Source organism: Castor canadensis, chromosome 1 (genome assembly GCF_047511655.1).
Source record: "Castor canadensis chromosome 1, mCasCan1.hap1v2, whole genome shotgun sequence".
NCBI classification, from domain to species: Eukaryota; Metazoa; Chordata; class Mammalia; order Rodentia; family Castoridae; genus Castor; species Castor canadensis.
Genome location: NC_133386.1, coordinates 190,902,887 through 190,917,020, shown reverse-complemented (window position 1 = coordinate 190,917,020; position 14,134 = coordinate 190,902,887). Strand labels below are relative to the sequence as shown.

Genomic DNA, 14,134 nt, shown 5'->3' with positions numbered 1-14,134 from the left:
AGTAGGAAATACTCTGGAGTTAGTAGGTATAGGTAAGAACTTTCTCAATGAAACCCCAGCAGCACAGCAACTAAGAGATAGCATAGATAAATGGGACTTCATAAAACTAAAAAGCTTCTGTTCATCAAAAGAAATGGTCTCTAAACTGAAGAGAACACCCACAGAGTGGGAGAAAATATTTGCCAACTGTACATCAGACAAAGGACTGATAACCAGAATATACAGGGAACTTAAAAAACTAAATTCTCCCAAAACTAATGAACCAATAAAGAAATGGGCACGTGAACTAAACAGAACTTTCTCAAAAGAAGAAATTCAAATGGCCAGAAAACACATGAAAAAATGCTCACCATCTCTAGCAATAAAGGAAATGCAAATTAAAACCACGCTAAGATTCCACCTCACCCCTGTTAGAATAGCCATCATCAGCAACACCACCAACAACAGGTGTTGGCGAGGATGTGGGGAAAAAGGAACCCTCTTACACTGTTGGTGGGAATGTAGACTAGTACAACCACTCTGGAAAAAAATTTGGAGGCTACTTAAAAAGCTGGACATCAATCTACCATTTGATCCAGCAATACCACTCTTGGGGATATACCCAAAATACTGTTACTCCAGAGGCACCCGCACATCCATGTTTATCGCGGCACTATTCACAATAGCCAAGTTATGGAAACAGCCAAGATGCCCCACCACTGACCAATGGATTAAGAAAATGTGGTATCTATACACAATGGAATTTTATGCAGCCATGAAGAAGAACGAAATGTTATCATTCACTGGTAAATGGATGGAATTGGAGAACATCATTCTGAGTGAGGTTAGCCTAGCCCAAAAGACCAAAAATTGTATGTTCTCCCTCATGTGTGGACATTAGATCAAGGGCAAACACAACAAGGGGATTGGACTATGAGCACATGATAAAAGCAAGAGCACACAAGGAAGGGGTGAGGATAGGTAAGACACCTAAAAAAGTAGCTAGTATTTCTTGCCCTTAACACAGAGAAACTAAAGCAGATACCTTAAAGCAACTGAGGCCAATAGGAAAAGGGGAACAGGTACTAGAGAAAAGGTTAGATCAAAAAGAATTAACCTAGAAGGTAACACACACGCACAGGAAATCAATGTGAGTCAATGCCCTGTGTAGCTATCCTTATCTCAACCAGCAAAAACCCTTGTTCCTTCCTATTATTGCTTATACTCTCTCTACAACAAAATTAGAAATAAGAGCAAAATAGTTTCTGCTGGGTATTGAGTGGGGGGAGATGGAGGGGGCAGAGTGGGTGGTAAGGGAGGGGGTGGGGGCAGGGGGGAGAAATGAACCAAGCCTTGTATGCACATATGAATAATAAAAGAAAAATGAAAAAAAAAAAAGTAAATGAGAGAGAAAGATCACAGCTCTACGTATGAGAACGACTCACTCAGAGAGGACCTTGAGGGAAGATTGGCCAGTGGTGGATGGCAATTGGAGATGCGCTGGCAGGAGGAAATTCCCTGTGAGCTGTGATAGAGTGGTGTTTTCTAGTATTGGGGGTTCCAGCAAAGCAGCTCAGATCATGGAGGAAGGGAATGGGAGTTGAGACAGAGAGAGAGCAGGATGGGGTGGGGAAGGCCGGGAGAGCAAGGTCAGTGCCGGGAGCACACCCAATCTGTGTCATGGCACCAAAATGTTAGCAAAAATGCCTCTCACAAAGAAAGCTCACGAGAAAAGTCTCATGTCCAAGGGCAAAGTTTAATGGCAAGCTTGAACTGCCAGGCTGGCTGGGGAAAGATGGCACAGCACAGATTCTGGGCCAGGTGTGGCTTTTATATTAGGGGGAGGTTAAGGAAGTCAGCACATGTGCGGTAGTCTCTGATAGGGGTGGGGCTGTCTTAGAGCATGGGAATTTCTGTTAAGGGTGGGGCTGTTCTTGAGTGTTTCTCAAGTGAGGTCTGAGGATAAAATGGCCACTGATTTACAAATGGTAACATTGTTATTCTATCAGTTAGACCCTACCAGTCAGGTGGCCTGGGAAAATTGGATTGCTTTAGATATGATCTTAGCTAAAAAACAAGGCAGGAAGGAGTATGCATCATGATTGAAGGCCAATGCTGCACTTTTTAGCCCAAATAATACCACACCAGAGGGGACTATAACTAAAGCCTTCCAAGATCTAACAACCTGAACAAACAAGATGGTAAAAAAGTTTGGGAATAGATGACCCTTTCACCAACTTAATAAAACAATAGTTAAAAAAAAAATAGAAAAGAGTGATGACCTCCATGCTGATCTCTCTTTTTGTAGTAGGAGCAATGATCTTGGTCAAATGCTGTTCATACCCTGCTTATGGGGACTAACTCTTAGACTCATAGAAACTGCCCTAACCAAACAAACTCCTGTATCTTACCAATTTGTTGTTGAGTACAGCTAAAACAAAAAGGCAAATAATGCTAAATGAGTTTGAAGAAAAGAATGGAAAATAAAAAGAGGGGGAACTGTGAAGGAAGCAGTCTTTTCTATCAAAGTGTGTTGCCATCTTACCTGCTTGCAGTTCTGGATTCTTGTTCACTGAGCTCCATTTTTGAGCTGAAATTACTACCTACCCCACCTCAAACTACAAAAGTAACATTAGCCAATCTTGACAACAGTGTGAACCCTTACCCTAGCCAATCAGGGAAAAGTGGCAGTTTGTTCCTTGTTAAGGATAAGAACCAGGGTGGACTGCATGCTCTGTGTGCCTCTCTGCTAGCTCCAAGTGCATGTGTTCACTCTTCTGCACAAAAGTAAATTGCCTTGTTGAGATAATCTACCTTTCCATGTTTTCAATTTCTGGTCTCCAGTGTTTTATTTCTAACAGGTATCATGTAATAAGGCTGTTAAGACAATGCAGGATATATGTGGAATGTATAAAATACAGTTAGATAGCAACTAATAACCATGAATGATGTGATGGATGAGAAAGCATCAGTAGATGAGGTGGCAGGGAAATTACATTATTTTTGTTAATAGTAAAATAACCAGACACAGATTTTTAAACTAGAAGGTAAAAACTAAAAGCCAGAGCAGCTAGGCAACCCTTCCAATTTTTCCTAAATGCGAAGTTAAAAGAACAGGGAAAGATACAGCTATCTACATGTGCCTTCCGTTTTGACATGTTAACAAGCTTCAAGGCTCCTTAAATGAGGAAGGGCAAAAGAATGAAAGGCTGTGTAACAAAAAGAAGTTTTAAAGTATGCCGATGTTCTCTGTGATTTGAATAGGCCTGGATGATGCCTCCAGCACCCATCTTTGCCACCCAGATCCAATATTTTATTATTATTTAAAAAAATTTTTTTCCATTTATTCATATGTGCATACAATGTTTGAGTCATTTCTTCCCCCTACACTCTGCCTACTCCCACTTCTCCCTGCCCCCTCCCTGTCCCTCCTGCCCGCTTCCTCTTCGCCCCACCCCCTTGCTTCCAGGCAGAAACTGTTCTGCCCTTATCTCTAATTTTGTTGAAGAGAGAGTATATACAATAATAAGAAGGACAAAGAATTTTTGCTAGTTGAGATAAGAATAGCTATACAGGGAGATTCCTAGCACTGCTTCCATGTACAAATGTGTTACATTCTAAGTTCATTCTTCTTGAACTGACCTTTTCTCTAATTCCTGATCCCCTTCTCTGGGAACTAATCCAATATCTTATTGACCTTGTGTATCTCCCAAATCAGAAAGTATAATACTAGGGATGGGGAGCAGGAAATTTTGATCTCTTCCCACTTCCCATTTCTCCCCATTTTTATCTTGTTATACTAGATTCCTTTCCTTAAAAACTTTACTATTATTTTAGTACATTTTTGTGTCTTGCCTGAGTTATTCTCTGGTTGGGCATAAGAGTGTTAACCATATACACCAGTCCTAAACTTTCTGATAATGGTACGATATAATATTTGGTAATACATAGATGATTTAAGATGCTTGACTATGATAAGACCAAATCTTTTTATCTTGTGGGCTATTTTTAAAGTTTATGTCAAAGAGCCACCTAGATATGGTAAGCTGTGTATACAAGGTTTTGCTCATAACTAGACATTTTATTGTATGGAAAATGAATTATATGAAAAATTATATATAATGGCTTTAGTGTAATAGGAATACATTGTAGCTAATGAAATTTTTATTTATGTGTAGAGTGTTTGTTCTCACATCATTTTTGTTTAAAAATTAAAAATTCCTTAGTATAGATAACAACATCTAATTTACCCTGGGTAGTAGGCTGTGTGTTAATTATTGTTGCCTTTACAAAATCTCTAATTTCTGAGTGTGTTTAATGAAGAGTATGTGTAAATATATGCCCGAGTATATGTGTAGGTACTTAATAGTTTTGTACTTTACACTATTAACATGAAATGCTATAATCCCAGCATTAGGGAGGCTGAGTTAAGAAGATCATGAGTTGGAAGCCAGTCTGGTCAAAAACCAAAAGTAAGTAACAGCAACAAAATGTCTCTATGGGGATCAGTAAACTGGGAGTAATAAGTTCAGATTTAATGGTGTCATTTTCTAAGGACAATATGATATAACTTGGCTAATCAAACTACATAATAACATAACAAGAAATAAAAACGACTCCTTTTCTTTCTCAACCATGAAATGCCAGACATTTAGCCATATTTTTATACTGATGACTTATTCCTGAGAGACTACATGTTCAGCACCCAGGGACCAGACATAGAGATGGTTATAATACAAGTGGTGGAAGAGACAGTGCTGAAGTCTCTTGCAAGTAGAGCTACAGCAGTGAAATGTATCAGGTATTAACATTTTATGCTGGCTTTCTGATATATATTACATCATTCCTTAGTTCTTGTATCTATTTTTCACTAAAAGCATGTGGTAAAACAAAATGAGACTATGAAACATAGTGCAAACATTTTATTTTAATTACTTTCCAGATTTAGAATTTTAAATATTTATGTAAAAATAGCATGGAAGACAGAAAATGCTAACATGGCTTTTTGCAGTGGTCAAATATCATTTGTGATCTATAATATTGTATCATTAATTTTTATAATATTAAAAATCTTATATTTTTAATGAAATCATTATCTTTAAAAATGTGTCTATTGGGCAGAAATTTAAATGAGTTTACACAATGTTTGGTGACCACATCTTGATCACTGTACTATTAATTAAATTTTCTTCATTCTTTTTATCTATCTTCAAATGGACATTTTTCATACAGCTATGTATTTGAAGGGGATACACTTGTGTTTTATATATACGTACGAGACAACATGTACTGAGTAGAATAAACAGAAGAGCTTAGAATTCAATTAACCTCCCAAGGATTACTAACTTTTTAAAACCAAACCAGAGTATTCAACTGTTTTACGTAAGAAAGAGGGATCAAAGGAAACAATAATGAATATAATAACTTTTGGGGATTTAGCATAGGGCCCACTGTTCATTAAAAAACAAATCTCTCAGGTTTTGGGAGATTGTTATTATCTATTGTACAATCTGATCTAAAGTGAAGAGATAATGCAGATTCTAGTTGATTCGAGGAACTCAGTTAGCGGACCTTAGCCTTTTCCGGTCTTTCTCTCAAATGCATTACCAGCAACTCTGCAATTTAGGTTCAAAATGTATTTCAGAATCTCACTGAGTAACAGCAGCTTTTAAAAGAGCAAATGGTAGCTCTGGCATATTCCTGTCTGTCTAGTTGGGTTTATTGTTCCTTTCACTTCCTTTAACAACAACAACCTACCTTACTACAGTGGGTCCTGAGCCACGGACTATCTCCATTCCAGTTACAGTAGGAGGCAAGCCTATATTTAAAGCTGGAGAGGAACTGAATGATTCAAAGGGATATGGATGCTATACGAAATTTACATTGAGGGATAGCTCTGCCAGAGCTTTGTTTGTTAAACACTTTTATATGATAGAATGAGCATGACATATATTCATTATCTACTCTTCACACTTAACTGATTCTCTATTACAAGATGTTACCTTTCTACAAGACTGAAAGAAAATAAACAATAAAGTTGTCTGAAGGTGAGGGTTATTTGAACCAACTAACTTTAGGAATTCTTACTTTGGTTTCTGTACTCAGATAAGTAAATTTAAGAGATACCTTTATCATCTTATTGAATAACATTAAACTGGATAAATTTATAGTAGGTCCAGATAAATTTAAATAGTGGCAGCATTGTCTACTATTAAATACAGAAAAAAAGGAAAGAACCAGGAGTTTACCTATGAACCCAGCCGTATTTTTAATTCTTCATTTCCATTTCCTTTTTGTCTCATCCAGGAATTTCCAGAACTGAGTGACGGCTGTTCAGAACTATACTACATTTACTGACTTTGTATTCTTAGGATTTTCTGTCAGACAGGATGTGCAACGGGGGCTTTTTATGCTTTTCCTCTTTGTTTATGGTATAACTATGATTGCCAACCTAGGGATGATCCTACTGATCCACATGGACACCAGACTTCACACACCCATGTACCATTTCCTAAGTAATTTATCTTTCTGTGATGTCTGCTATTCCTCCACTGTTTCTCCCAAGATGCTGGCTGATTTCTTATCTGAGCAAAAGAGGATTCCATATAATTTATGTGCCATTCAAATGTACTTTTTTGGAGCCTATGCAGATGTGGAGTGTCTCATGTTGGCTGTTATGACCTATGATCGTTACATGGCCACTTACAGTCCCCTTCTTTATACAATTGCAATGTCCCAGAGGATCTGTACTCAGCTAGTGGCTGCTGTCTATGCTGTAGGCTTGGTGGATTCAGCAATCCACACCTGCTTCACATTTCAATTGCCCTTCTGTAAGTCAAATGTCATCAATCACTTTTTCTGTGACATCCCTCCTTTGCTAGCTCTTTCCTGTTCAGATACATCCAACAATGAGATAGTGATGTTCACTTTCATTGGTTGTGTTGTCGGGGTTAGCATTGTCACTGTTCTTCTTTCCTACAGCTGTATCTTAGCTACCATCTTTAAGATGAACTCAGCTGAGGGCAGATATAAAGCCTTCTCTACATGTGCCTCCCACCTAACAGTTGTGGCCATATTTCATGGTACACTATTGTTCATGTATTTCAGACCCAGCTCAAGTTATTCGATGGACACAGATAAAATGGCCTCTGTTTTCTACACAGTTGTGATCCCTATGTTAAATCCACTGATCTACAGCTTAAGAAATAAGGATGTGAAGGGTGCTCTGAAAAAAGCAATCAATAAATTCTGCTCTGGGTAAAATTTTGTTTCCCCTTCAAAACTATTTGATGATTCTGAGAATAAGTTCTCTAATACATTGACAGAGGTTCTCTCCCACACAACCTTCAAGATATTTCCCATTCCTCCTCAGTGTGCCTAAATTGAGTGTAAGGATTGGCCCTTATTGGTCCTTGTCTTTCCCTAAACAGAGCATCAATAACAGTAGAAAGAAGATCAGTTTGTACTTTGTTGAGAATATCCTTCTGTGCTTCTCTTTTTCAAGGGTAATTAGGTCCCAATGACAGACAATGGGATTTAGCAAGCTTTTCCCACTTAACAACTCAACATGATCTCCTTTAGTTTTCAGTTACAAAATAGGTTTATAAATACAGTTGATGAATTGAAAGGTAATTTTAGGTAGTCAAAATAGGTATCGTTTGTGTTTTTCTTATGCACTGATACCACCCTATACATGTCCATAACAGCATATAGAATTAAATAAGTACCAAATAAATAAATAAGAATGAACAAAATACTTCTTGCTTTAAAACTCTCAGTATGAAAATGTAATGCCTTTGTTTGTCTGGTTGAACATTATTTTTTCTTTTGCTATTTATCATATGGAGCTACAGGATGGCATTGAAAAATAGCTATTGAAAAAATAAAGCAGTGTCCCTTGCAAAACTAATGTGACAAGCAGGATTTACAAATTTAACAGGAAAAAAAATCTCCCTGACTTTCACTAAAATAAAATAAGAGGGATAAAATTTCCCTCTTATCTTTACCTTAGGATGAGACAAAATAGTAAGCACAAGTATCGATTGATATAAATAACCTCACTTCTCAGATCCTAAACTCCTGTCATTCTGTCTCAACTGCATTAGTCAGATCCTCATGACCAGCAGCTCCAGTATTTTACTACTACTAAATTTCTGAGAATCTGTTGACTTTCCTTCTTTTTCTCACAATGGAGAAGAGATATGATGCTGTTGACAACCATATGGCAACTGCACAAATGAAAGCTGGTGGTGAAAGGCATGGACTCTCTTCAAAGGTCACTGGTAAAGGGGTCTAAATCTTTCTGAATGAGTTCACAGCATTATACAATGTTATTATTAAATGATAGGTAAAGTATAAACAACTGAAATGCCAGATCTTCAGAGTTTAATTTGTAAAGGAGGAATTTTAATATAAATATATATTCAGTGAGAAAAGGAATAAATTGTTTACATTAACATTCATTTATAATGATTCATATTGTTTTGGGTATATCTGAAAAATAAACTAATTTTAACAAAATGATTCTAAAGAAAATTAATAATAGTCATCTTTGAATCATTGAATGCTATAATATATTGCAATATTCAATTTACTTCATGCATGTGTTGTTCACAATGTATTAACTTATTGACAAACCCCATCGTAGTGTCTACAGCATAGCTGCACTAGAACAGAGGGTTAAGTTGCTAAGAGATTGAATAAAATACCTAGACAGACATGCAGGATGTGAGTTTTATTGGAAGTTGCTGACAGGGACATGAACCCAGGAAGTATACTTATTAACAAGGAGGCTAACAGGGGAAATAAACTTAGTAATCCACAGTTTCTAACATGAACATGTATGGGAAGAGCAATGCTCATATTCATCAATGGTTCAGTGGTGGCTGAATGGACTAATGGCTCTTGTCCTCTCCACAGTGCTTTTCTTCCAGTGGCAAACATTTATCCTCCACATTGCTAGCCAGAAAGTCCTGTGAAGGCTACCGGGATAGCTGGATAGACACTTACTGAAAGCACCTTCTCCTAACACTAGTCTGACCAGTTGGCAGGTTTCATATGGGGAACTACTATTCTTTTAGATAGTATTTATTGGGGACATTCCAGTCTCAGCCACCCTCATTTTCCTTTTTGTAACTTGGCAAGAGCCTTGTTAATGGAAAAGAGCATTTTTTCATTTGATGTTCTACTTTTCTCAGGAAACATTTTTACACTTCTTATGTGACTGAAAATCCTTCTCCAATGTTGCTGGGGTGGCATACCAAAATGTAGATAGCAACCAAATTCTACAAGAACAATATGAGAGCAATAGATTATGACAGCCCTACTAACAAAGCAAGCAGACCAAATGAAACATTTCTCCAGGTAGCAGAAAGAGATTGCAAACATGTGAAAATAGAAGTCACACAGATCTAAAGGCACACTGGGAAAATTATCAGTGGTATGCATAAAACTTTCTCTTTTAATGAGGGTACAACTATTTCCCTGTGCTATATTTAGACATTTAGAGCAAAAATGTTTAAAGTTTCACTTGACCAGAGTTATAAAGTACTTATTTGAAAGATTTAAAGTTAGACAAATCTTAATTCTTTTAAGACTCAGCTTTCCCAAGTAATCAAAATCCTAGTAAGTACTTCAGAACATGCAATAAATTATCTTGAAAAAATACAAAACCTTTCCTTCCTCAGCCAGTTTGTCTAAATTATACTAAAAGCAAATCAATGTCTTAAGAAAAGCTTATTGGTATAAACATAGAGAATTATATTTTGGTTTTAAATTGGTGCAACAAAATTTTTTTACTCCTTTCTTTTTTTCAATATGACATCTTTTTATATTCTCTTTTTAATTTTATAACTTTTTTACATTTACTAGCCAAATTTTAGTTTGAGAAAACTCTTCAAGTAATTTTAATCATAGACAACTTAATCACACAAATTTTCTTTCATCAATTTCACCCTCCACAAAATCTCCCAATGAATTACTTTAATTTTGTGATTTTGCCATTATCTTTCTATTTTTATTTTGAAACAATCCAGTCATTTTGCTTTAGGACAAAATCCTATTTTCACATTAAAAAATCCTTTCTTCAAACAATATTCTCTTCCCATGACTTTCTTCATGTCTCTCTCTTCCTGTTATGTACTGGTTCCTTTCTGCCTGAATATGCCTTTTATAGTTTCTTTTCCAATGAATCATTAGTTCTACATTTAGATATTATGATATACAAGGCAGTTGTGTCCCACACTTTGTCATCCTGAGACACAAGTCAGGAACCAACACAGGAAAGCTTCTCCTTTCACTCAAGATGCAGCAGTGCCACCTGACCCATTCCATACACTGGCTCAGGTTCTGGGTTCCTCACCTCCATTTTTATAGGACACCTATTCCTGCTGGTCCTGGATGTCCTTATTTTAATTTCTCTTCTTCCTCCTGCAATCACTTGGCATAGGCCTGTGTTTGGAGCTCTGTCTCCATTGTTGCCCATGCTGGCATACAAAGGGACTTTCATCTAGACTTCAGTGGCTCATGCCTATGATCCTAGCTGCTTTGGAGGCTGACATTAGGGGGATTGTGGCTCATGAACAGCCTGGGCAAATAGTTTGTGAAATCCTGTTGCCAAAATAATCAGAGCAAAGTGGACTGGATGTGTGTCTCAAATGGTGAGTCCTATTTTGGAAGTACAAAACTCTTGAGTTCATACCCTATTACCACAAAAAAAAGGAACTACCTTATGGCCACTGCAATCTTACACAGGTATTTCCTTTGCTTTAAACTATATTGTTATCCACGAGTATAATGCTTCCTCTATTCCTTGGGGCATCTGCCCCCCCACACACATGGTGTCTACCACACATCTGTAACAGCTTCCTCTGATACCATTTCCCACAGAGGTAAAAAACCATTTCCATCCTAGGAGTTCTCTACTGACTTTTCTACCCCTTTTAATTGCTATAATCTTGGAGTCTGCAGGGATTTCTTGGGGCTTTTGCTTAGCTCACCATGGATAGTGTTCAGAGTTTGTCTTGCTAGAACATTAGAGTACGAAGAATAGATTCCAGAGAGACCAACGATAATAATTGGAGGTTGTATGTGAGGTATCAGGTTTATTGAACCTTTCTAACAGGGGAGATAAACTTTCAGGAGAGATAAGCTAACTAACAGCAAAGAGTCTAAGAGGAGCACAACACTGGTAAGAAGGTCAAATGTCCAGTGTTGGACAGATGGACTAACAGCACTTATGCCATCCACAGTGCTTTACCAATGATAACAACCACCTATCTTCTTCAGCACCTGACAGAAAACTAAGTGCCAGCGACCTGGACAAGTGATTTTATGCTCTTCATGGCACTCTGGCACCTATCTTTGTGCCAGAGTGTCCTATAGATGGATGCAATAGATATTCAGGTTTTATTAGATAAATTACATAAGCAATGGCATCATCAGCTTGTTCTTTCCTTTGTATGAGCAGCACTAAAAGGAAAGGCTCACTTAGTGTACAAAGGAAACAAAGTTCTCTTTACAGACAATAATAGTTTGCTCAGTTCCCAGTGTTGCATGTACAGATTTGATGTTCATTCACAGAGCATTTATTGAGGTATTTCATTCTTAGCCTACTCTCATTCTCTATTTTTATTTGTCAAGAACCTTGGCAACTGACATTTTAGGGACATCTAGGTATTTCATGTCCTACTTTTTCCAGGGATCACACACCAGTCATGAAAAATGGAACAATTTCACACTGTCTAATATATTCATCTCATTTTAGGTTGCTGTTATGAAAGAAACGTGAGTGGTTTTATAGAGTTTTCCATTTAAATTATTTCCCCTGACTTTATATATCCTTTTATGTATAAAATGTGCTTTGTGTTTTATATTTTAAAACATTATAAGAAGATGATGAGCTAGATTCACTGAGTAATTTCCTGTATCTGCAGTAGACTGACAGATCATAAGTTTCAGGGCTGCAGGGAAAGATGAGTGGTGATGAAAGGCACAGGTACAACAGTCAACAGTAGAGAGAGACCAAGGGAAATCCAGAAATATTGAGCTTCAGATTGGTGAAAGAGACAAAGGACCCCAACACTACACACTATGCAACACAATGGGGAAGGGAAAGAATCCCCCTCTATGGGGATTTAAGTGAGGAGAAAAGAAAACCCTCAGCCAGCATCACAGGTGCAGTCTGAAAAAAGCACACTTTAAGACAGGAGATAAGCAATCTGTGCAGCAAGTAGTCTCTACAGAAGAAGAACCTGTACTTTATAGCTTAGTTACTTGTTTCATAGTTGAGTGCCATTTTAAGAGAGACCTTATTGCCTAACCTTTGGCTAGTGGCAGCAGAAGCTCCTGCATTCTTATATCTCCAAGCTACAAAGGCCTCTCTTCTTCACTGGCTAAGTGAATAACCCCCTCAAGGATTCTTGTGCTCCCAGAAAACTGGTCATGACATGGACAGAGATACAGGAACTCAGGACTACTTGTTGGGAAGTGCAGACAGTGCTTCAGAGGAAGTGGAGAAAAACTCCATTTGAGAACAGCATCCAAACATTGGGTAACAAGAGCAAGACCAGCTTTGTGTAATTGCAAGTGGGGATGAGACATGGACCAGTATATATGGGATCACTCAGTGCCACGGATCACCCCCAGCATAGAATGATATTATTTAAATGTTATTAAGATTCATGCACTTATTCAAAAATTAACATTTATATATCTCTTTATACAGAAACATCTGCTTGAATTTCAATTCACTCCCACTTAGAAATCACATCTCTAAACTCACTACGTGCTAAAAATATGTAATTAAATAAGAATACCTCCTAAATAAATAATTCAACATTATATTACTTTTCTATATTGTATATTCAAATTGCCAAGGGAGTGCTCTTTCTTAGTAATCTAATCAATCTACCCGATGTATCAGTTGAAAGAAACACAATTCACTATTCTGCAATTACATGATGAACGTTATTATGTTTCCATGATGTTTCTTCAATTTTCTCTTACCTTATGAAAGATCTGTTGGTAAAAACAAATAAATGAGAGCAAAATTTCAAAGGTAAAATAAATTGGTATTGTGTGTCAAAGGAAAATGTATCCAAAGGTGTGCATTTACCTTTGTCAGCCAAAATATCATTATCCCATTGTAGATTCTGAAATTTTTCTTTCCAAATTCTTTTTTCTTAGATTTTAACATTTTAGGTACATATTTGATTATATGTGTGATCTCTTTTTCTTCTTTTACTGTGCATACCCCTAGCACAGAAAGTAAATAAACCAGTACTTGAGCAGCAAGGTAAATCACAGACATTTTAATCAATCCATTGTAGAAGCAGGGTTATCTCTGGATCCTTTTGAAGTATCCCTGTCAAATTAAATATCACAGTGGTAGACCAAGGTTCAAGGAATAGGACGATTTTCATTGCAGTCTATCTGGGAGTATGTTTGCATAATACAAAATCAAATTATACTTCAAATCCATAGCAGTTAAAACAGCATGGTATTGGCACAAAAACAGATACATAGAGCAAGGGAACAATATAGAAGACCCAGAGATAAGTGCTAGCAGCTGAAGTCATTTAGTTTTTGACAAAGATGCCCAGAACTTAAGTTGAAGAAAAGACAGTCTGTTCAATAAATGGTACTGGGAAAACTGGATAGCCACATATAGGAGACTGAAACTAGATCCCTGTCTCTCACCCTGTTCTAATATCAATTTGAAGTGCATTAAAAATTAATGTAAGACCTGAACTTTTGACATGTATAAGGAAGAGTTGAGACAAACTGGAAGATATAGCCATATGGAATATTTTCCATAAGAGAACTCCAATAACTCAACAAATAAGAGATAGGTTGAACAAACAGGACTGTAATAAACTAAAAAGTTTCTTTATACTTAAGGAAATAGCCACTAGACTGAAATTACAACCTACAAATACACGAAAATATTTTCAAGTTATACATCTGAAAACAAAATGTATAAGGAGCAAAACATCTAAACTTCCAAAGGATCAGCAACTCAGTAATACATGGCAAAGTGAACTGAACAGAAAAATTTTAAAGAAAGAAGTACAAATGGACATTAAATACACAAAGAAATGCTCAACACCCTTGACTATATAGAAAATGCAAATCAAAGCAACTTTGAGACTTCCTC

General features: G+C 36.9%; 1 protein-coding gene across 1 annotated transcript; it reads left to right on the top strand.

Moving 5' to 3' along the window:
• The first annotated feature begins 2,920 nt into the window (after positions 1-2,920).
• On the top strand, positions 2,921-7,240 carry LOC109676382 (olfactory receptor-like protein OLF2). The gene is made up of 2 exons (XM_074056203.1): positions 2,921-2,959; positions 6,317-7,240. The coding sequence occupies exons 1-2, from the start codon at positions 2,921-2,923 to the stop codon at positions 7,238-7,240; spliced, it is 963 nt and encodes a 320-aa protein (XP_073912304.1).
• Positions 7,241-14,134: the final 6,894 nt, after the last annotated feature.

Excerpts from the sequence above, each read along its gene's own strand:
- LOC109676382 (XM_074056203.1), top strand. The coding sequence starts at position 2,921 with ATGAATGATGTGATGGATGAGAAAGCATCAGTAGATGAG. Across the intron at positions 2,960-6,316 it reads AGAAAGCATCAGTAGATGAG|AACTATACTACATTTACTGA; the intron begins GTGGCAGGGAAA and ends ACGGCTGTTCAG.